Raw genomic sequence first — 22,174 nt, 5'->3', positions numbered from 1 at the left:
ACTACAGAGAACTTGGCAAAGCGATGCAGATTGAAGTTTGGGTTTCACTTCGTTACCACGTGACGACCTCAGCTTACACAGCTGGGCTCCCCAGGCCTTTCCTGAGTGGAGAGGCGTCTACCTACATGGTTGAGGGAAGAGACCAGGATACGGAAGACACAAAGCCCAGAGCGGCAAGCAAAGTTATAGCTGGGTTAGAGCCTGCAGGTTGTCGCCTCTCGCCTTCAGCAACCCGTTACCTTTAGGACCTAGGTGCCAGCACAGATCATCCGCGGTCAGGCTGGAGCTCCTATTGGCTATTCTTCCTCGGAAACGCGCACCTTTTCCCGCCCCCTCAGATTTATGTCCAATGTACGCCTATCTACTCCGCTCCGCCCCACCTTCGCTGCCCCGCCTCCCTGGCGGAATCTTGTCATTGGTAGATCTCCAGGGCCGTGAGAGTGGCAGTGCGCATGCGCACTTGTTCCGGGGGCCCTCCGGGAAGGAGCTAGTTGGCTGGGTTTGGCGCCCCGCCCGGGTGAAAGGGTGGCCGCGGCGCTGGGTGGGACCGAGGTCCGGGGCTGGTGGCCGAGCTGCTGTGGGGCCTACGAGCTGCTGCAGAGCTGTGCGCTGCTCAGGCGGGGCGGGGCCGGCCGAGTGGAGTCCGCGCGCGCCCTGCTGAGCTGCCCGCTCCGGCGGCTGCGCTGCTCTCCAGCGGCGACATCGCGCCGGAGTTTCCAGCATGAACGAGCTGAGGCTTAGGGCGGTCCGCGAGCCGGACGCACCGCCCGAGGACAAGGTAGCTGCGGCATAGGGGTGGACGCGGCCAGCGGGGCGCTCCCCGGAGGTTCGCGGGGGGCGTGCAGAAGGGACGTCTATCTCCTGACCTTTTGTCGCGTTCGACGGCGGCACCGGGCCTGGGCAGCGCGGAGGATCCTCGGGTGCCGGCCCCCAAATAGTGCGCATCAGGGGTCAGCAAGTTAGGGCCTCGGGGACCTGGCTCAGGGATCCGGTTGGGGGTGGTGTCTCCGCGGCGCAGGAAGGGGCGCGCGGTGGTTTACGCACGGCCTCCTGCCTCGTAGGTTGGGGGTCCCTCTCCAGGCCCGTACCTCCCGAGGCCTTCCTGGGTGTGAAGATGTCGAGACCCCTCAAAACTGTCTCTGGCAGACGACTACTCTGAACCCGATTTAGGCTCTCCTCACCCCTCTAAAACTTGAAGATTTTGGGGGGAGGTATCAAAACAAGGTCTTGGGACTCATTTATTAGATTTAAATCCCTCCTGGAAAGTGAAATCTGTTGGCTTTAAGCGGAGAGATCTCTTAACTCATGAAGTGAGCAAGTGTTAGAAGGTATACTCCCAATAGATGAGCTTCTTTCCTCCAAGTGTGGGCGTTGATGGGGTAGAGTAGGGTTAAAAAAGAGGCCATTTTGGCGGGGATGCGGCTGGATGGGGGGGTGAGGGCTGAGGGGAGTAAGATTGCTTTCGTTGAAGTAAAATGTCTGTGTAGGACAGTCGAGGAAGGTGGATACTAGTTGTGAGTGTGTAGATGTTGAATGACAGCATAAGAGTTGGTAGTTCGTGGTAGTATTTCAAGCCTCGGGTTAGTGGTTAGGAGCAGTGGATTTGGTAAATTGATCTGTCAGTGATGGGTAGAATGGACTGAGGGAGCTTGGACCAGAATGGAAGAGACTAGTTAACTTGGGTGTTGCTAATGTAATGGGTGACCTGCAGATGTTTTCTTTGATCCATATGTCCTTTAAAAACGAGAAGATGTCTCCTAACAGTCTGAATTTCGTGCTTATTATCTTGGATAATTGGAAGATCTGCCATCACGTACCCACCTAATTAATTTGGAGCTGAGGAACAGCTGTTCCCACCTGTGCCTGTTGCTGCACAGTAGGCCTACAGCGCCCACTTATGTAACTTGCAGGTTTTGATAACTAGAGGAAAGGAACATTAGGGAAATATCAGGAAGGAAGAAAACACAAGATTTGGTGACAGACTGTCAACAGAGCATTTATACTAGGAGGAATGTTTTGGGTGAGAGGTAATGGGGTTTTCAGATTTTTTTGTTGTTACTATTGACAGTGGATCATTCAAGGAGAACTCTCCATATTAACTTTTAGAATATATTTTGGAGAAAGTTTAGGACTTCAGCTCAAGTTTGAGTTGCTTGCATAGACAAGGTACTTCAAAATCTCTAATCTTTCCATTAAATACCCTGGTTGGGTCTGAAAGAACCCTGTACCCACCCTGCACATACTAGTTGGTGAGTGTTCAGATGTTTGGAGTCTATGTCAGCCCTGTTTAAGGGTGACAGGTCAGACTTGATGTTAATGGGACTTTGTGGGCCTAGAAGATGTGAGAAGAGGAAGAAAAAAGACATAGCTAGTGGGCTAAATTTTTGAAAAACTATTTGTAATAACAAAACCACACATGAGTACATGCACAAAAAAACGTTTCTACCCTCCCCACCCAACTCCTTGGATCCATCTCCCAGAGGAATAGTTCCAGCTGATTGTTAAATACTTTCTCATCTCCGTTTTCGGTAGGGAGGACATGAGGAGCTGTCCAACTGAAGGTGCCTTAATTTTTTACAAGTGCCCTTAAACCACTTTATACAATGATAATGCCTGGGGTTGTGAGGTCTGCTAAGTGCATGTAGCTCCTAAAACACAGTGGCTACTATATTCTGTAAAAAGCCTGATGCAGCCCATTAGCCCAGAGTAAGGCAATCAGCTTCTCACCCCATCACTCTGGATTATGCATAGGATTTTTAATAATAAAGATATATCTTAAGAACTGTAAAATGCTTTACCTTTGGTGAGTGTATATATAGTTGAGTTTTTAAAAATCTTGATTTATTCCATTTCATAGTTTGAACAACTTTGCTGATATTCTTGTTAGAATTTAAGAAAATTAGGAATAGTAATTTAATAGTAGAAGAATTTAGAAAACAATATCAGGTCAATTCATTAAAAGAACTGGAACAAATATGAAAGATTCTTTAAAATGTTATAGTTGCTTAACTGACAGTCATTAATTTCAAAATAATCTGGAGAATGTGTTTATTATGAAAGTCAGAAGGCATTTTGTTATATTTAGCATCCTAGAATGGAATTTTCAAAGCCAGTTGCTAATAAAGGAAATGTTTCCCTCTGGGAACTGTGCTTATAATTTTAAAGTCCCAAAGCACAGTATTGTTGCCAAACTAAGACATTTGGAATTTAAGCTTTGGGAATGACCTTTTTCCTACCCAACCTTGTGTTTACAGTGTAGCTTAAGAAAGAAGAGAATGAAGCATGGACTGGATTGTCATCTTAAAGTTTATAATTGGGTTGGCATTTCAGAGGACTTTGTTTTGGAGGTTAGAGTGAAGATTCTGGGGTTTGCTGCTGTACTTAGATGCTGGAGTGCTATTTAAATTAGAACTTTACTCTTTTCAAGGCTTCCTTTCTAGATTGATGAAACCAGTATTGGGAGGAAATAGTGATGGCATTTAGAAAGGAGAGTTTAAATTTTAACTGAAGACTGGTTAAGAGCAGGGGCTTAGGGTGCTATTCTGAGCATGATGGGTAGAATGACCATCATGCAGTGTTCTCTTCTCAATGAAGCGTGCTTTTTGAAGAAAAAAAAAAAATCAGGTGCTAGATCCATCTTGAGCCTGGGCTCTACTGCTTAAGAGCTGTGTGACTGAGCAAATCACTTGTATAAAAGCCTGTTTGTCCATCTTGAAAATGGGGATGATAAAATAACATGTGCATTAGAGGATATTTGTGTGGATTAAATGAGTGTTCATGTTACATAGGTAGGGCAGGAATAGTCACATTGTAATAATGTGATAGCTATTGTTTCTGATGAAATATGGTGTTATAGAAAACTCATTAAAAAATAAAAAACATCTTCTATCTATGACCATGCCACCCTGAACAAGCCCCATCCCATCTGATCTCGGAAGCTAAGCAAGGTCGGGCTTGGTTAGTACTTGGATGGGAGACTGACTACCTAGGAAGACCAGGTGCTGCAGGCATAAAAAAATAAATAAATAAGGGATTGTAAGCTGACAAGGTCCTTGCAATCTGTGAGGTCAACCGAGGGTTGCCTCGCCAAAAAACAACAACGATAACAACAAAACGTCTTCGACTCTTGGAAGATGATTAAATCTTCAAGTTACAAGTGTTTGGTGTAGTCTTTTCCTACTCATCACCTTTTAGGGAAAGTGTATGGACAGGACTTGGCCTTCTGTACCTATCTTTTCAGTTCATTTTCTTGCTGAATTTTTGTGCTCAGAATCAGTCAAGCTCTAGCTGTGGAAGGGGCATTACTATATACAATTATCTTACCTTCGTAGCACTAGCTGTAATATATTTTAGAACAGTGATGAATAATTAAAAATGTTTTTTTCTGATAGAATTTTAAAACTACTAGAACAATAAAATCTTATTTTAAGAGCTATAATTACCTCAAGTGTAGGAGAAATGCTTTATTTCCAAACAGTTTTTTACATTGAGAAATACTTTGGGTATTGAAAAATTAGTAAGCCCTTAATTATGGTTCTCAGACTTAAATAGGTAGAGAAGGTGAAAGATTGATTTGTCATAAACCCACACTTTAAGTTTCTTAATTATGTTTGTCAAACAATATAATTTTGTTTTAAAAACTCAATTACTCCCCAGTTTATCAGTACTTAAAATTAATTTTTTTAAAGCCGAATTTTGTTTAAAATGTTTCATTTGCACAAATTTGTGAGATTTTTCATTAGAAGAATTTATATCTTTTAAAAATGTTAAATTGCTCTCATCAGGTGTTAGAACTTGAAGGGATCCTAAAGATCATTATTTTATAGATGTGGATGCCATAGCTCAGAGAGTTTACTTGCCAAAGGTCACACAACCTGTTAGATGCAGAATGGTTAATAGTATGTAGCTTTTGTAATTCTTGTGTTTTTTTTTTTCTTTATAATGTTGCATAATGCTGCCTTCAAGGGTACAGAATTAATTTACAGACTTTAAAAACTTTGGCACTGATTGACTTTGATAGAAAAAAAATGCCCAAATGTCATCTCTCTTATGAGGCTACAAAAATTTAAAAAAAAAAAAAAAAAATCCTTCAAAATGTCAAATATATATAAAAAAGTAAATTCTCAGATAGTAAGTGTGGAGATTCTGAGAAACAGTTTTTTTGGGGGGCGGGGGGGTGGTAAAAGTTAATTAGGTTCATTTTCCCCAGTTATTGTGTGACTGGTGATTATATATTTTGAAACCCATCTCTAGGAGTGGCCACTTGAATATCCTTCAAAGGAACTCCCAGTGAGGTGCCGGCTTCTCACTCTGAACTACATGTGAGGCTGCTCAGAATAAATGCTTTCTGCTTCATGACTCTTACTATCAGAACTGTTTCTCCTAGCAATAATCAGTCATTTGGTGTTCAACACACCTTCTCCTTAGGACATTCATGGAATCCAGTGTCTGCTTTATATGATCTCTGTTAGCTTTGAGGGAGGAGGGCTAGTGTCTGTGTTCATTAGGAAAATGTCCAGGATTTCGTACCAATTTTGGCTCCAAATCCATTCTTTCTCCACTGCTTTAAAGATATTCTATAACTGACTGCATCTGAAATGAATCTTGTAACTAATTTCACAGCTCAAATAATCATTGTTTAAACCTTTTAAAAATTGTCAATATTTCTCATTTGTGTACTCTTCCATCTTTTCTAGGATCCACATAGGTGGAGCGTATTGAACTTGTTAGTGTATTGAACTTGCAGAGTGACTCACCTGCACACAACTTCTTAATCTGTTCCCTGTGCTGTGTGTTACAGCCTCCCCAACCTACCTGACTGGTGCTGGAGGCTGCTGGGGGTGAGAAAGCACAGTCTTTCATGATCTTACTGTCTCTGGTTTAGAAAAGAGACTGAGACCCTGACTCTTGATTATTTGCCAGGGTTTTGTTGGAAGAATACTAATTCGTTCCTGGCATTGGGCAGTGTTCTTGCCTTCCAAACCTTGTCACGTGGTGGTTGCCTTGTTGGGGTGGTGGTGCAGTGCCAGCGAAGGCATACCTGGTCCACATTAGGCAGCTCACCCTGCCAGTCCTTGATCTTTATTCTCATGCTGTTTTCCCCAACAGTGGGGATGACATAGGACCCACTAAGTTAAGTGACCTTTTAAAGAAAGTTAAACTTTATTATGTTATTTTGCCTAGGCAGTGCATGGTTCAGAATTTGATAGGTGCACTGTGAACGCCTCCTTCCTGCCTACCTAGTTTTTCCCAGAGGCAGCCCCTCTTTCCAGATTGTGGTGTTCATGAGTGCCTGAGTGCCTGCTGTCGGGCACTGCAGAAGGACCTGACCTGTTCTTCCAAAATCGGATGTCCTTTTGATTTGTTGCCCTTTGTATTAGAGTCACCACAGGGCCAGCTGGAGCTTCCCAGTGAAGACTTTGCTGTTTTTGAAAGAGTCCTTGAGACCTGAGATTCACTGGCGACACTCTGCTCCTGGGTCTTTGAAGTTGTGGGGACATCTGTCATTGACCCCAGATCCCTCAGTGAGTGATTCTCAGAGCCTCATTTCCACAGTCTGTGTCCTGCCAGTCCTGTGGTTTCAGTGGTCTGCAGTACATTACTAGCACATGTCCCTTAGTCAGCTCACACTTACTGGTCTCCAGTCTGACTTCTCTCCTTCTAGACTTTGACCCTCCCTTCTCCTGTCTCCTCTGCAGAGAGAATCAGATCTCTTGAGTTGCTGCAACTTGAAACTGGTTAGTCCCTGTGTCTCTGCTTTCTCACCTAGTTCAGGTCACAGGTTCTAACCAGGTGTTACCTGGATTCCTTATCTTTTGCTCTTGTATATTTCCCATAGTTCAGGAATTAATGCCTGCACTGTTGTAAAGCCTTTTAATTGAACTCCTTCCCTTCAGGATTTGTTCTCAGTCCCTTCTAGTCCATCTGTCCTTTGTATTTCTAGCAGCTCTGAAACCACCTTATGAATTACAGGGGTAAAAAGAAGAATTCTGGCCCCTTTTTCAGATCTCTTAAACTTGGTCCTTATAGCCTTCTCTCTTAACTAGCTCCCTCCTCCTGATTTGGTGCCTCTTTGACATGTATTTTGGCCCTTGCTATTTCCAGCCTCCAAAGTGTGCTTCTTCTCTGTCACCCTTCTCCCTACCTCTACCCATTTGAATCCTATTTTCTCAAAATCCATTTAATATTTCCCCCATCTCAGTACTTCATTAGGCTAGTATTTATTGTAGAAATCACAGAAATGTGTACATATGAGAATGAAATCCATCTACAGTCCCATCATTCAGAGAAACAACCATTATTCAAATGCATCTCTCTCCCATGCATATTGTTGCATGTGGCTGTAAACAGTGGCTGCCATGCATGATCTGATAGTTTGCCTTTTTATGCAGTCAGAGCCGTCTCCTCAAATTAAGTTCATTAAATTCTTTGTAAACACTATTTGAAACTTTTTTAATGATAAAAGAAACAGGAAAAGAAAAGATATTCATTGTAGAGGCATCAGAAAGAAAAATCACCTTAATCCTGCCATTCAGAGATAACTATTAGTGTTTTGTTGTGTATCTTTTCTTTTTATCTCCTAAACATTAAGATCTTTAAAATTTTTAACCCAGCATCATTTTTAATGGCTGTGTGTCATTTTGTTGTGTGGCTGTACCTTAATTTATTGAACCAATCAGGTATATTAAGTTTTGTTGTTGTTATTGTAAGCAGGCTGCAGGAAATACCCTTGTAAAAAACAAAACAAAACGTTCTGCATATGCATGCTATCCTTAGATAAGGTCTACCCTCAGACCTGCCCTCAAAAAAAGGGGTTTACATTGTTTCAGCTTTTGGTGCAAATAATATTTTTCCCCCGGTAAATCTGTAGCCATAACTGCATGAGAGTCTGTCCCTGTGGTCTCTTCTCCCCTACAAATGAATATTGATTATTCACTTGTTTCTTGATCTTAGGAGAGGTGTTATATTATGGCTCTGTGGTTACTAGCACAGACTTGGAGTTGGACTGCTTGGTTTAAATTTGGCTCCGCCACTTATTAGCCTCAGTTAATCTCATCTGAAAAATGGGACTCACAGTGGGGTTGTCTTGAGATACTATTATGCGTTTCCTATGCAAACTGTACCTTAGAATAACCAAATAGTTGATTAGGAGAAGTTTCTTTTTATAGAATAAGTGGAAAAGGACTGATAGAATATTATTATTTTCAACCCCCACTGAATTAATAGAACAAGGTAGCAGCCATGAATGCTGCTGCCATCACAGACAACCAGATATTGCATATCTCTTGATGGAAGTATACAGTACTAGTGATGGAATAATCTTGTCCAAAAATCATATCTGAGCCTGATCAGGACTCTAGTCCTAAGAACTAATTTACTGTGCTCGCTTCGGCAGCACATATGCTAAGAATTAATTGACAGAAAATTCAAGGAACAGAAGAACACATTGAAAACACCACCGGACAATTGACTTGATTGCTTTAGAAAATAAATGGCAAGGAGACACCCCTCTCCCTGACTTAAAAAAAAAAAAAAGAGAGGAGAGTGATAGACATGGAAGATAAAACCTACAGATTAAAAGACTTAATGCACATTAATGATTTCTAGACTTTATTTGGATCTTGATTCAATCAAACTGTCATAAAGACAAAAATGTGAAATTATTAGATAAATTTAAGTACTTAAAGCATTGTTAATTTTTTTAGGTGTGATAATGGTATAGTTATGTTTAAAAGTCCCTATTTAAAAAAACACTGACCATAAAGGAAACAGTTGATAAACTGAGCCACATTGAAATTAAGACTTTCTGTTTCTTGAACTATTAAGAAAGTGAAAAGGAAGGCCACAGACAATGAGAAGATATTTATTAAAAATATATCCCACATAGGACTCATATCTAGAATCTCTAAAGAATTCCTACAAAATGAATATACAAAAAAGACAACTCAATAGAAAAACGAGTATTTCATATGGTCAACAAATATATGAAAAAGTGTTCAACATCATTAATCATCAGGGAAATCCAAATTAAAACCCACAATAAGATACCACTATACTAGTCATTTTAGAATGACTAAAATTAAAAAGACTGAAAATACTAAGGGTTGGCAAGTATGTGGAGCAAATGGAACTTTTATATACTGCTTGGGGGAATATAAATTAGTACAAGTACTCTGGAAAACTGAGAATATTTACTAAAGCTAAGTATACACAAACCTTATGATCTAATAGTTCTATTCTTAGGTGAAATCTCTACATACATTCACTAAAATACAAGTTCTAGAATATTGAAAGCAGTATTCTTTGTAGTAGCCTCAAACTGCAAACAACTCAATTATGAATAATGCTGCTCTGGACATGGGTGTACAAATATGTGTTGGGGTTTCTGCTTTCAGTTATTTTGGGCTTATACCCTGAAGTGGAATTGCTGGCTCACACGATAATTCTATGTTTAATATTTTTGAGGAACCGCTTGCTATACTTGCGTATTCTCATATTTTAGAAATTTCTCAAGTTTTAATTTCTAATGGCAAGTATCGATAGATAGTAATTAAGAGTATAAAGCAGTCCTGAGATCAAAAAATTCAAGAGCTGCTGCTTTAATGAACTGTATTTCTTACCAAGGAAGAGTGGGGTTGAAGCAGTCATTGGTAACAGGTGTGGACAGGGTGGGTGATAAGTAGGGTGACCTCTTTTGCTCTTTCTTTTTAAAAAAAATTATATAATTTTTTATAATTATATAATTTATAATTATATAATTTTCAGGTGTACATTATAATTTGATATCTGTATATTCTATTGTGTGTTTACCTCCCAAAGTCCAGTTTCCCTCAACTACCATATATTTCATCCCTTTTACCCATTTCACCCTCCCCCTCTTTTGCTCTTTCTAATCCAGTTTGGAGGATGCATAATGCGGTTACTCTAATAATAGGGTCCATATCAGGTGGATTGTCAGACTCGGTAACTGAACCACCTTTATTTTGGTGGTGGTGTAGAGCTTTCATCTTCCTATGGACCATGGAGGACCATGCTTTAGGATGAAAAAACTGCAGAACGAAGCTCTGTTGCATTCCTGGTTGTACGTATGGTGCTCTAAGGGATCAGGCCATTTTTTAAAAAAAGCTTCTCATCAGATCTTCACAAAGCGTATGTTGCCAGTATAACTCTCAAAATACCTTTGAAGATCATACATTCCTTTTCAAATATGACTAATGATTTGAAATTTGTTTAATGATCCTGACCATCCCCCAGTGTTATCTGAAATGCAACTCAAAAATTTCCCCATTGTTGAAAATGTTGAATGTAAATATACATTTTCCTATATAAACATTGACTGAAAATATATTGAAGATTGTGTGCATTCTGTGAAGTTTGTGTATTAACAATCCATGGATATCTTCCCAGAAAAACCTTAGCTCAGGAGGATTTGCAGGGTATGCTTGCTTGATCTAGCCTTCTCTTCCAGCTTGTAGAACACATCACTTCCTCCCAAGTCAGGCAGCACAAAGGCCCATATATAGTCATTAGTCATTGCATGCAGCCAAGTTCCATATCACAGTTTGATGTCACTTAGTCTCCTCTTTGGGTCTGGTGACCATGCACCAGAGGATTGCCTATCCTTCCTCCCCACTCCAAGAACAATTGTGGAAGAAGGACAGGATAAAAGGGGGCAGGATAAGCCAAATCAACTTTCCAATTCAGACAAGGAAAGAATGGGAGAAGAAACACACAGCAGTGTCTTGGCTCACTTCTTTCCTGATTGTGTTGACTATAAACAAAATGTTGACTAGATATTTCATCAGCAAAGTGGATTTTGGGGGGAAAGTTAAAAGATTGCAGTCCTGTGCTTGCATCCGTGGCAAGTTACATGCAAGTCCTCCAGACCAAGAAGAAAGAAGTTCTTTAAAGAGAGGGAAAGGAAGTTAAGAGGAGGGGCTGTTATAACCATAGAGCTCTGTTATAATCATAGAGTTCTTCCTGTAGGGCTTTCTTGACCCACATAGAGTATGAGAGTTCCTCCCACAGGTCTTCCCGATTCCTGCCATAAATTTTGACATTGGGAATTTGACTGAGACCGCCGTGTGCTTAAATGGGGCCTGTTGTCTGATAGGCTTCACATTAGGTTGAGCAGGTGGGGAGCAGAACCCACTAAATTTCACCCACCATCCCATACGTCGGGTCTCAGTCCAGAGCTTCTCCAGGGTTTCAGAGAGCGGAGGGCTCCTTTCTGTGTAGCCTTCCTGAAGTATATACTCTTAGCTGCATTTTCTCTGTTTTATTTCATCCTTCGTAGCCCTTCAGTCTACTATGTCATCCAGAAATTTGTTGAAATCTATATCCACTGATGATCCCTGTCTCCTATGAAATAGTAGGGCCATGGTTATTCTTTACTGTATCCATTGACATTCATTTCTGTGAGATATTGAGGTCAAAAGGCATGGGCTCTGTCTGCCCTCTTCAACAGGAAGTTTTGAGAGACCAAGCTGGTCTTACAACATTGGAAGCAAGTAGTTGCTATACTTTTGTTGTTTTGTCTGTAGGGAGGAGACAGATAAAAATGGTTCCTGTTGATGGATGACATGCAAATTCTGGGCTTCTGCACTTGGCATTAAGAAGGGCAGGAGTTGATGACTGACCCTGGAAAGTGCCTGTGTTTGGTTTGTTGGCTGGTGGAGGAGAGGAGACAGGGTAGGAAACCAGCGAAAGAGTCAGGTGAGAGTGGTGTGATACCAAAGCCTGAAAGAACAAGTTTTTGAGAAAAAGGAAAGGGTCAGTGTCAGGTTCCACAGAGATTTCAGGTAGAATGAGGAGTAGATATGGTTTTATCCTGTCCATGTTATTTCCCAAATGGCCCAAAAATCATTTCATGGAAGGTGATATCTCAGAAGGTGATGGGAGCTAAGTTTTTTTTGAACAGTAAACCTTTATATATATATTTGCTATTTTGTAGATTTTGCTAAACTCTTAGGATTTTTTTTTAGCCTATGTTACCTTACAGAATAACTAGCACTCTATATTTATAACCTATTTCTTTCAACATTACAGCAAAATCTCGGGCTACTATACTGAAAAGTAGTCCCCGTCCTGTTTAACTGCAAGTGAATGAAAACCAAAAATGATAGTGGCTTAAACAAAATAGAAGTATATCTCCCTCACATAAAAGAAGTCGGGAGGGGTCAGCATTCTAGCAACTTCACAGTGTCAAGGATTTGGGTTCCTTCTATTTTGTTGTTCTACCATCCTGAGTATGTGACTTCTACCTCTAGTGCAGGATGGCTGCTGGAATTCCAGCCATCACATCTACATTTCAGAAAGGAGAAAGAAGTCAAGAAGAAAGAAGAGGCCTGCTCCTTTCTTGTAAAGACACTTCCCAGAATATGTACTCACTATTTCTGCTTATATCCCGTTGGCCAGAACTCTGTCACATGTCCTTGCCTGATTGCCAGGGTAGCTAGAAAATGTCCCTTATAGGTGGCCATGTGTTTGGCTAAGCATTGGGGATCCTATTACAATGGAAGAAAAGGAAGACCGATGTTGGGACAACCAGCTATCTCTGAGCACTTCCAAGTGCCTAAAGATGCCTATTAAAGACTGGCTGGAGATCTACAAAGCAGTGAAGAAGAAAAGCTGGAGGTAGATGAGGGCAGAGAGTAAAGGAGATCAGTCATGGTGGTTGAGGGTCTCCTCCAGTGGTGGCAGGAGGCTGATTCATTGACAGCGAGGCAAAAAGAAAAGAGGGGCTGTTTTTGCATAATTGCGGATGGGAAGGAAGGGGCTGAGGGTCGAGCACAGGCAGCTGCCGCCTCCTCAGTCAGAGAACCCTCAAGGCACAGGTCTTGAGGATCCTTTGGTATTTAATATATAAATGTTTGGCAGACAAAGAAATAATGTAAATAGCAAATCTATATATATAAAGATTTACTGTTCAAAGGAATAATATGAAGGAAACTCCCTGCGTTTTAGTAGCTCCCAAGTACATCCATTACCACTTTTATAAAAGTAGAGGAAAACCAGGCCCTTGGCATGTCCCTCTTCATCAAATTTATATCTTTTGATCTCTATAGGACAGAGCAGTAATTGTTACCTAAAATGATGATATTGAATTCCTACAAAACTGCATGGAAATGACTCGTCGAAGATAGCCATAAATGGTGCTGCTTTAACAAGATGACTTTGGGTAAATGTTATTATTGCACATGTATCTTTTTTCCCACCATTGTGACAGAAATGTATGTTACCCAGCTGTTGGGGCAGTAACTCGCTAGAGGTGGTACAGCTACTGGCAGGGCTGGCATTGAAACTCAGGTGTCCTGCTGCCTAAAGGGCCTAACAAGGACGCCGTGGTTAGGTTCTTATTAGCACGACGGGGCAGTTCTCTTTGGAGAAATGAATCAGTTATTAATATATTCAGTCTTCAAAATAATAATAGTCTTCAAAATAATAGTAGTCTTCAAAATAAGAGGTCCTTGGTAGAAAAGTAACTAAAGGATCAGGTTGAGAAATAGCCCTAAAAGTAACTAAAGGATCAGGTTGAGAAATATTATGTTGAATGTGAAACAAGGCTCATGAAGTCTGGCTGGCCAGCTGGAATTCTGATCACCTTTGTCCAATTTTTTCCATGGACTTAACTCTAACTGCATAAATCTCTGTTCCCTTTCACTGTAGGTTTATAGTGTTCCATCTTGCTTTGAATGTGAAGGTGCTTGTAGACACCCAGGGACTCCCTCCCTTCATTGCTGATCTTTGGCTACTTTTAATAGAATCTCCCACTACTATTCAGCCTGTGCTGTTTTGGGACTGATGTTTGTTCCTTCCTATTGTTTTGATAGAGAAAGTGCCACATGAGCTTTTTTTTTTTTCCACAGGGATGTCAGCCAAACACTCAGTTTTCTCTTGAACAGTTGCCATTTCTGTCTCTCTGTTCCACAGAGTTCTCTATACAGAGACTTTTCAATTTTCACATAGTGGTCTCTTGAAAAGGTATCACTGGGGAGTAGCTATTTTGAGAACTTTTAACAAAGAGCCATTTCTTCCAGAGATATCCGCCTCTCCTGGGGACTTATCGCCAGACAAGTGACATTTTATTGTTGCAGAGGGTCCCACTTGAGTCTTCTAGTAGCTGTGGTAGATATCTTAGTTCTTAGATCTCGGGAAGAATTATCTTGATTATTTGGTTTGGTGTTCTAACACATGACTCTTAACATTTCTCATGGATCATAAAATATCCAAAACACTAGAGAGAGCCACCATTTTTAGTGTCCAGGGTATCAAAAAGGGGATAGAAAACTAAGATGGTTTGAGATTTTTCAGGACCCTTTCTTTTCAGAGAAATTAGGTCCAGAATTTCCAGCCTTCACTGGCCACTAATCTCTGTTAGCTTTGATGAGTTCAATACAGGCATACCTTGGGGATATTGCGGGTTTGGTTCTAGACCACTGCAATAAAGTGTCATGATCTTTTTGCTGGTAGAGAGTCTTGCCTTCAATTTGTAAAAAACACCTGTGAAGCGTGATAAAGTGAAGCGTAATAAAAAAAAAAATGGTATGCCAGTATAGGTAATGTGGTTGTGGAAGCTGACCTTGGGGGCTGGTTCTTCTTGTTGCTTTGAAGAATTTTGCGTTGCCTCACGTATTATTCATCTGTGTGACCCCAGGGCTCACTAGTTATTTTGAAGTAGTTAGTACTTCCTGGGCAGGGGTGGAGTAAGGGGCTTGGTGGGGCTAGACATTTGAGCTGGAGGAACAGGAATGTGCCTGGCAGGTTGGACAGAGAATGAGACAGTGTCCCCAGATGCAATAGGAAGGCCTTTGAGCTTTGAGAGTTTATGGAGAAGCCAGTAAAGGTGTCTGTTTAGTTTTTGTTTTGGGAGGCAGCAAAAGTTATTCTCAGAGACTGGGTTTTCTTCGCCAGCAATTTATTTAGTACAGGTTCCCTGTGGGAATTATAATTTCACAAGCCAGTAGCACATAGGCTAATTTAATAAGCAAAATAAAGGAATAATGTATTCCAAACGAATGACAGATTAATCACACTATTCTTCCAGGCAAGGGGAGATGAGAGGAATAGTCTAAATTTAACATGAGGTGTACCTTTTTATACAAGTTAACATGTAGGAGAGTCGGGGTCCAGCCTAGAGCTGATTTCAAACACGTTGCTGGGGAACAAAGATGCCAGTGCTGGTAGGCAAGCCGATCTCTTTCACAGGTCCAGCTATGTGGTTTGTAAACCCCTGTCTACCAGGAGTGCCTGCCAAGACAAGCTATTGCCCAAAGAGACTTTGGAGAGTTTTTAGGTTAGGAGGAGCCACCTTGTCCAAACCAAAAGTCTCAATGGTGCTCACAGACTCTCAGTATTTATAGTTTAACTATCCCCCAGCCATAGTTGCTTCTCCATACATTTTTTTTTTACTATATCTTTATTGAAGTACAGTCTTACAATATTATATTAGTTTCAAGTGTACAGCATAGTGATTCAATGATTATATACCTTGTGATCACCACGATAAGTTTAGGAGGAGCCACCTTGTCCAAACCAAAAGTCTCACTGGTGCTCAGTAACCACCTGTCACCGTGCAAAGTTATTACAATAGTACCGTGGTGTGAGGTCTACGTGGCCCTTATACTCTGAGGCCCAGCTCCTCTGTGGAACCGTCTGGACTCCGGCTTGCACCCCTACTCTCCCTGCCCCTTTTTCATCTCCTTTCCTTCTCCAGGCTTCTGTGGAAATCATCCAAATCCTGGTTAGGTGCTGTCTCTTGCTCTCTCCTCAGCGGGTGTAGTCTCTGGAATCGGGCTTCTGTCTTGGATTTCTGTAGCTTCCTTGCGATTCGGTAAAGGCGTGTTGACCCATCATGGGGATTCCTGGCAGATGGCAAATCTGACTGTCTCAGGGGGAAGAAAGTAAGCAGATCTTGAAGGCACAGCTTCTGACTTGGTCATAAACTCCTGGACTCTTGTCAGTTTTGGCTGTTGTAACACATGAGGTTGTCAGGAGGCTGAGTGGGTGGTGCTAAAGACAGCTGTGAAGATTAGCAACTGATTGGGCAGTGAGATCCAGACCTCTGGATTCAGGAGGAATTTATTGAGCTTAGTGACTAGAGTTGAGCAAAAGGAAAATACTGCCATGTCAGTATTTATTTTTAGTATCAAAGTACCAGTGGAACAAAGATGCCAGTGCTGGTGGCATGTATGCTACATTAACATGATGTGTGCTTAATTATCTCAATATTTTGTTTAAAAGTGTTTATACTGTATGAAATTAAAAAGACAGTAAGACTGAGTGGTTCAGATGCACAAAGTTTGGACACACTACAGAATGTCAAGTAAAAACTTAAATTCATAAAAATTTAAATGCTAATCATACAAATTACTATTCCTATATAGGTTAATAGGTAAGTAAAATTTAAATTTTGTTCAAAATTAAAACTTACCTAAATGTACTAAATAAACTACATTTACTAAATTCAAAATTAAAACGTACTAAAATTTAAATGCAGTACTCTTAAATTATACATCAGTGATGAGATTGACTTCAGCACATTTTCAACTTTTTTTCTGTGCTGAAAACTATGGAGTAGGGGAACGATAAGACCATTGAACTACAGCTCATTCCTCTTATTAATCTTTCATCTCCAAATCTCACCTGTCATTTGATAACTTTGAGGAAAAAAATTTTGGTGGGAGGGGAGGAGCAGAGAATGTAGTAGCCTTTTAATTGCTAGCGTGCTATGGTTTTTGGTTCAAAGACAGTATTTCCTGTTTGTCTTGGTGTTCTTTAGTTTCATCACTAATTTGGAAATTAGTTTTATCATTTCATTTCATCATTAGTTTCTTTGAACTGGAGTAAGAATTAGTCTTCAGAAAGAAGTTTTGCTTTATTGGTTGATTTTCTTTCTCTTCCTGAGGATTATGGAGAGAAAGAAAGAAGTCTTCTAAATGAGGAAACCTTGGTATGGGTAAGTCTCAAATATAAATAGGCTAATGGGAGAAGCATATTATTCAGTTTTTCATCTATAAAAGGTTAATAATGCCTAGTCTCCTCCTTATTCATGCCCCCAACCAACATTTGTATGGTGAATTAGTTTACAACATATTTCTGTGCATTGCTTCAGGTCTTTCAGGATATTTTAGACCTTGATCCCCAGGAGTAAACACATTTTACACTGTGTCCCAATACAAAGTGGTGTGTGTGAATCACTTTGAAAAAAGTTTCATGAAACAGTACTTTTACCATCTGTGATACATTCAAAAGTTTTCTGTTCTGTTTGATTCTCATTCTACTTTTTATGCAAACTTTTATTGAAGTGTAACATGCAGAAAAGTGTCCATATCATAAAAATACAGGATGACTTTTCGTAAAGTAAGCACCTCTCCGCGGCCTGCCCCCATCAAACAGCACATTACCGGTACCTTGGAAGGCTCCATTGTGATCTCTTCCAGTCAGTTCCCTCTCTCAGAGGTAGTCCCTAGCCTGACTTCTGGCACCACATTTTATTTTTTGATAGTTGTGATCCACTGAATCGATTTCAAGACCCAGTAGATCTCTACCCATGGCTCAAAAACCACAGCCTTATTTTATCTTCCTGATGCAGGACAGGGCAAATTTCCCCAGGGAGACCAAGCCCTGCACTGAAAGAAGAGGGCCCTTTGGCCAAGAGCATAGAAAGAATTACACACACACACCAAAGTTAGGGTCAAAAGGAAAGTGTATTAGAAAAGGGGTAGCACTGCACAAAGTGTGGTTTCCTCATAGGTGGAGAGTGAGAGGGACGGGACCCTGAGTGTTTAGGGAATTCAGTTTATATGTCGTTCTCTAGTTCCTGCAAGTTATAGTTAAGATCTTTGTTTTACCCATTTCCTTTGTTATGGGCATATAGTGAGGAAGAATAAGAGTCCGTGGAAAAGGTAAGAGGATGTAGTGGTGAAAAGCCTGCCTAGTTCCTAGCCTTTAACCCATGGGTTCCCTATGGTTTTAGCCATAGGGAATAAATGATTTCACTTTCTGTAGGGCACCACTTAAAGACTCTTTTCCTGTTTCCTTTTCACAGTGTGGGAAATGGGTTGTTAGCAATCCTAGTAGAAATGTTCCTTTATTCTGCTGGTGTCCTCCCGGCCTGGCTGCAGGGCTGATCAGCACACTGTAGTCTCTGAAAGTAGCTTGATTAACATTATAGTTCTCTTGCCTCCTCCCTGCATCATCCCCAATACCCTTGAGATGGTAATTGTTTCTGTTTTATAGATGTAAAAGGCGAGGTCCAGAGGGCACGTGATTTCTTCCAAGATCACACAACTTATACTGGTTTCTTCTTTTTTCATGCTTTTGAGACACTCTTCTCTCCGAGATAAAGAGTGACTTGCTTCTTTGGAAAGTCAGTTGCCAGGCTTTTTTGTTTTACGTCTAGTTTTTCACTCCCTCTTACTTGTGTTTACAGGATTGATGTTCATTATTAATGTAGCGCTAGTGAATTCCAATATTGCCATTCTGAAGTACCGGGAATGGCTTTTGTTTGTGTTTTTGTGAATATGAGTTGTGTACATTTGCTCATTGCTCTGAAGGATGTGTGCTTTGGAGGCTTTCATGCTATACATCCTGTGTCCATCCCGCCCCCCGCCCCCACCCCGCGCTTCCCCAATGAAACTCTGCAGGTGTGACAGATGGCTTGGACTGGGTGTGCACAGCTCTCCACCCTCACTGTGCAGCAAAGTCCTGTGCTGACTTGCATCTCCTTCCCTGCCTGTAGAAGCCGATGGATAGATTTCTTCTCATCCCATGTATCCCTCAGGCTCCAGAGTTCCCACTGCAGGGAATAAGTGCTGAGCTGTCTCATCGCCTTCAAGCCTTTCTGGTTGTGAGGTCATTGCTCCCAGCCAGGACTCCTAGAGAACAGTTGGTGCTGATGTCCCACAGTCTCTGCCCAGAAGTCCTTGGTTGGGCATTGGGCCTGTGGACCCCCTTGGGCTGTGAACTTGTGAACTGTTCTGGCTCTGTTCGTTCTTAGCTCAGGCTTCCTAAGAGCCTTGGCCTTCTGAATTCTCCCTCGATGGAGTTCCCTGGGAGAGAGGCAGTTTGGAAACGCATTCAAGGCAGGTATCTGATAGCCAGTGGCCTGATGGTAAGGGAGGATTCAAAGCTGAGCACGGAAGCACAGGATCTGTATTATTGGGGCAGACAGCCTCTTTATTCATTGGCTTCGAAGGCCTGTTTTGAAACAAGTGAAGAGTAATGGAGATTCAGGGTATTAACAACAAGACAACAGGCCCAAAATGCATCATTTATGCTAAGCCCCATGTCACCAGACTGAGATTGACTTAGAGTTTTTGCTCTCCCAGAAATAAAATCTTAACACCAGTCAGTCAGGAATCCCTTGGCCAGCACTAGTTAGGTAATTTGTCTGATAGACCCCTCCATCTCAGAAAGGAAAGTGACCTTGCAATAACTAGTCTGCTTTTTTTTCTTTCCTGCTTAGTGTAATTTCTTTGTTCCTCTCTACTTGTAAAAATTTTTCATTTTGTACAGCTCCTAGGAACTTCTTTCAGTCTGCTAGATTAGATTCTGCCTGATTCATGAATCATTGAATAAAGCCGATAAGATCTTTAAAATTTACTCTCCTGAATTTTGTTTTTTAACAAAGAAAATGTAGGACAATGTCCTGTTTATAAAGTGTCCTTGTCGTGGAGGTGCACAATAATCTTTGGGGGGAAAATTTGCTACCCCAAGCATTTAAAACTGCTTTTTATTGATAAAGCAGCTGAGTTTCAGTTTTCTAGAAATTTCAGTATGGATTAGCAGATTTTTCTTCAGTATCACATAACCGAGATGTTATAGTTCATTCTGATCATCGACCTCAACCCTCAGCTGAGATGGAGTTGGGTAGAGACAATGGCCAGCTTGTTCACAGTGTGAAGATTTAGTGGCCCTTACTGTTGCATTTGTTATAAAAATGGCGAGTAATTTCTTTTTTGATTGGTGCATCTGGCTGTCTTTGCTTAGAGTAGAAACCACATTGGCAGGAAACTCAGTTCCTGAAAGCCTAAGCTGCAGGAGGCAGGCACTGCATACCTTGCTTTTTTTTGTATACTGGTTTTATTGCAGTGGTCTGGAACCAAACCCACACTGTCTCTGAGGTATGTATGTATGTATGTATGTATGTATGTATGTATGTATGTATGTGTGTGTGTGTTTATTTATTTATTTATGTATAGTAAGAATGCTGGAGAGGAGGGCAGTCAGCAGCTCTTGAGATTTTTGAGATTTTTCTTTTCATTCTACTACCAACCTCTATTCTGCATGTTTGATGGCTCATCCTTAATGGATTTCTTTCTTAAGACTTTCACATTCATTCCACTTATGGAACCTACAAATCTATGTAAACGTGATAAGATGGGGGATATTTTGTACAAAGTGGCTGGCTATTGCGATGTGACATTTATGCCTGCCATTTTAACCCACAGACTCAGAAGTGGAGAATTCTTTAGTTATTCCTTAACCTGTTGTTTTCTTCCTCTTTCTCTCTTTGTGAAGAAACATTTATTGAGGACCTTCTATATGCCAGACAATGTTGTAGGTCATGGAGATGCAGCAATGAAAAACAAAAGTCCCTTCCACATTGGAGTTTTTGTTCCAGATTGGAAGATGGACAAATGTGTAATAATTTCAGGTAATAGTGATGTTAGGAAGAAAAATAACGTGGGTGTTTCTTAATATGAAGGTAGCATCTTGACGTGTTAGCATTGGAAAGGGACTTCCAGTATGCAGTTCAGTTAGCTCAGAGGACAGATGTGTTGACTCTGCTTGGAGCATTTCCCATTATTTAAGGGAAAAGAGTGGCAATACACACAGACTTATACATTTTGTAGAGCAGGATTGAACCATTTTTAGGTTTCACTATGCCTCCTTATTCATTATTCCTGGTAACAACACATTAGTTGCTATCTGGAAATACAGCTCATTACCACCCTGGGTTTAATGGGTGCCCCCTAGGGGCTCCCCTCCCCTCAATCATTTTAACCTTTGGGGAGGGCTGAAATCACAGCCCTTTTAGTCATTAGTTGCATTTGTATAACTGTAGCTCTAGGATTGTCTTCCCCACACTAATGCTGGCCATCCATTATTCTAGGCCTTGTAAATAAAGGTTGATGAATTTTGATTAAAATTCAGTGAGTTTGAAAAATACTCTTTGAGCTTTTACCAGATTCAAGGCAAGGATTCAAGGTAAACAAAGTCGAATAAGGCAGTCTTTACATTTAATACATCCGAAACCTAAATTAAACGATGGGAAGTGCCCTCTGTCTGGAAGTAAAATGGTTCATAGCCAGTGTTAGGTTTTAAAAGCTGAATCTCCCACACACGTTTTTGTGTCTTTTCTGAAGAGCTCTTTGGTGTGGAGTGCAGTTACCTGTGGGGATACTTTATGTGCCACAGTCCATCTTGAGTAGCTGAAAACATTTTCTGTACATCACATTATTGATATGAGGCTTTTGGAGGACCAGATAATGGCCATACGGGGATGAGTCTAAATTTTCAGGATAGGATTCCTCCTATTTGATCCTTTGTTCAGACAATTGAACTTGTTAAATGGAATTAGCATTAGAAAAAGCTAGAAATACTTTCTTAGCTATTCTTAACACACATACCCACCTACCCACCCACACCTATTTGCTTTTTCAGTGAGAGGGACACATAGGTCCCTGACATTCTTACTAAGGATACACCTGTCTCTGATAATTTCTGTCCCAGGGACATGTCTGTAAGTGCCATAGGGCTTGATTAGCAGGTGCAAGCAGACACTTAGCAGAAAGGTTAGGGTCAGCCTAACGTCTGTCCTCCAGGACAAGATTTATAATTTGCGTGTAAAGCAGCCCAAAACAGTTTGTATAAGTTATGTTGTCACTCAGTTAAACAAAACGTACACATTTGAATGTGGTGCCAGTGGAAAGGACAGAGTTGTTGGAAGTGTAACCAGCCAAGGCACTGAGTGCAGCCGGTCCTCGAATAACACCATCTTGTTCAACGTGGTTTCCTCATTGACGCTGATGAGATGCTGTAGGAACTTAACTCTTGTTTATATCATTTAGCCTGTAGTAAAATTGGTTAAGTAATGTGTCATTTCACTGCAGTTCCAAGAATCTGTAGATTAAGTGAGGATTTACTGTACTACCTTTTAATGAAATTG

General features: G+C 41.0%; 1 protein-coding gene across 1 annotated transcript in view; it reads left to right on the top strand.

The window, feature by feature from the left end:
* The first annotated feature begins 457 nt into the window (after positions 1 to 457).
* CDS2 (CDP-diacylglycerol synthase 2) overlaps positions 458 to 22,174 on the top strand; it is a 41,480-nt gene continuing 19,763 nt past the window's right edge. Inside the window, exon 1 of the mRNA XM_006921616.3 lies at positions 458 to 778. Within this exon, the coding sequence (XP_006921678.1) occupies positions 722 to 778 (57 nt within the window). The 5' untranslated portion in view covers positions 458 to 721. The remainder of the gene's footprint in view (positions 779 to 22,174) is intronic.

This window comes from Pteropus alecto, unplaced genomic scaffold (assembly GCF_000325575.1).
Source record: "Pteropus alecto unplaced genomic scaffold, ASM32557v1 scaffold45, whole genome shotgun sequence".
In the NCBI taxonomy this organism is placed as follows: domain Eukaryota; kingdom Metazoa; phylum Chordata; class Mammalia; order Chiroptera; family Pteropodidae; genus Pteropus; species Pteropus alecto.
This window is presented reverse-complemented; position numbering and strand designations above follow the sequence as displayed.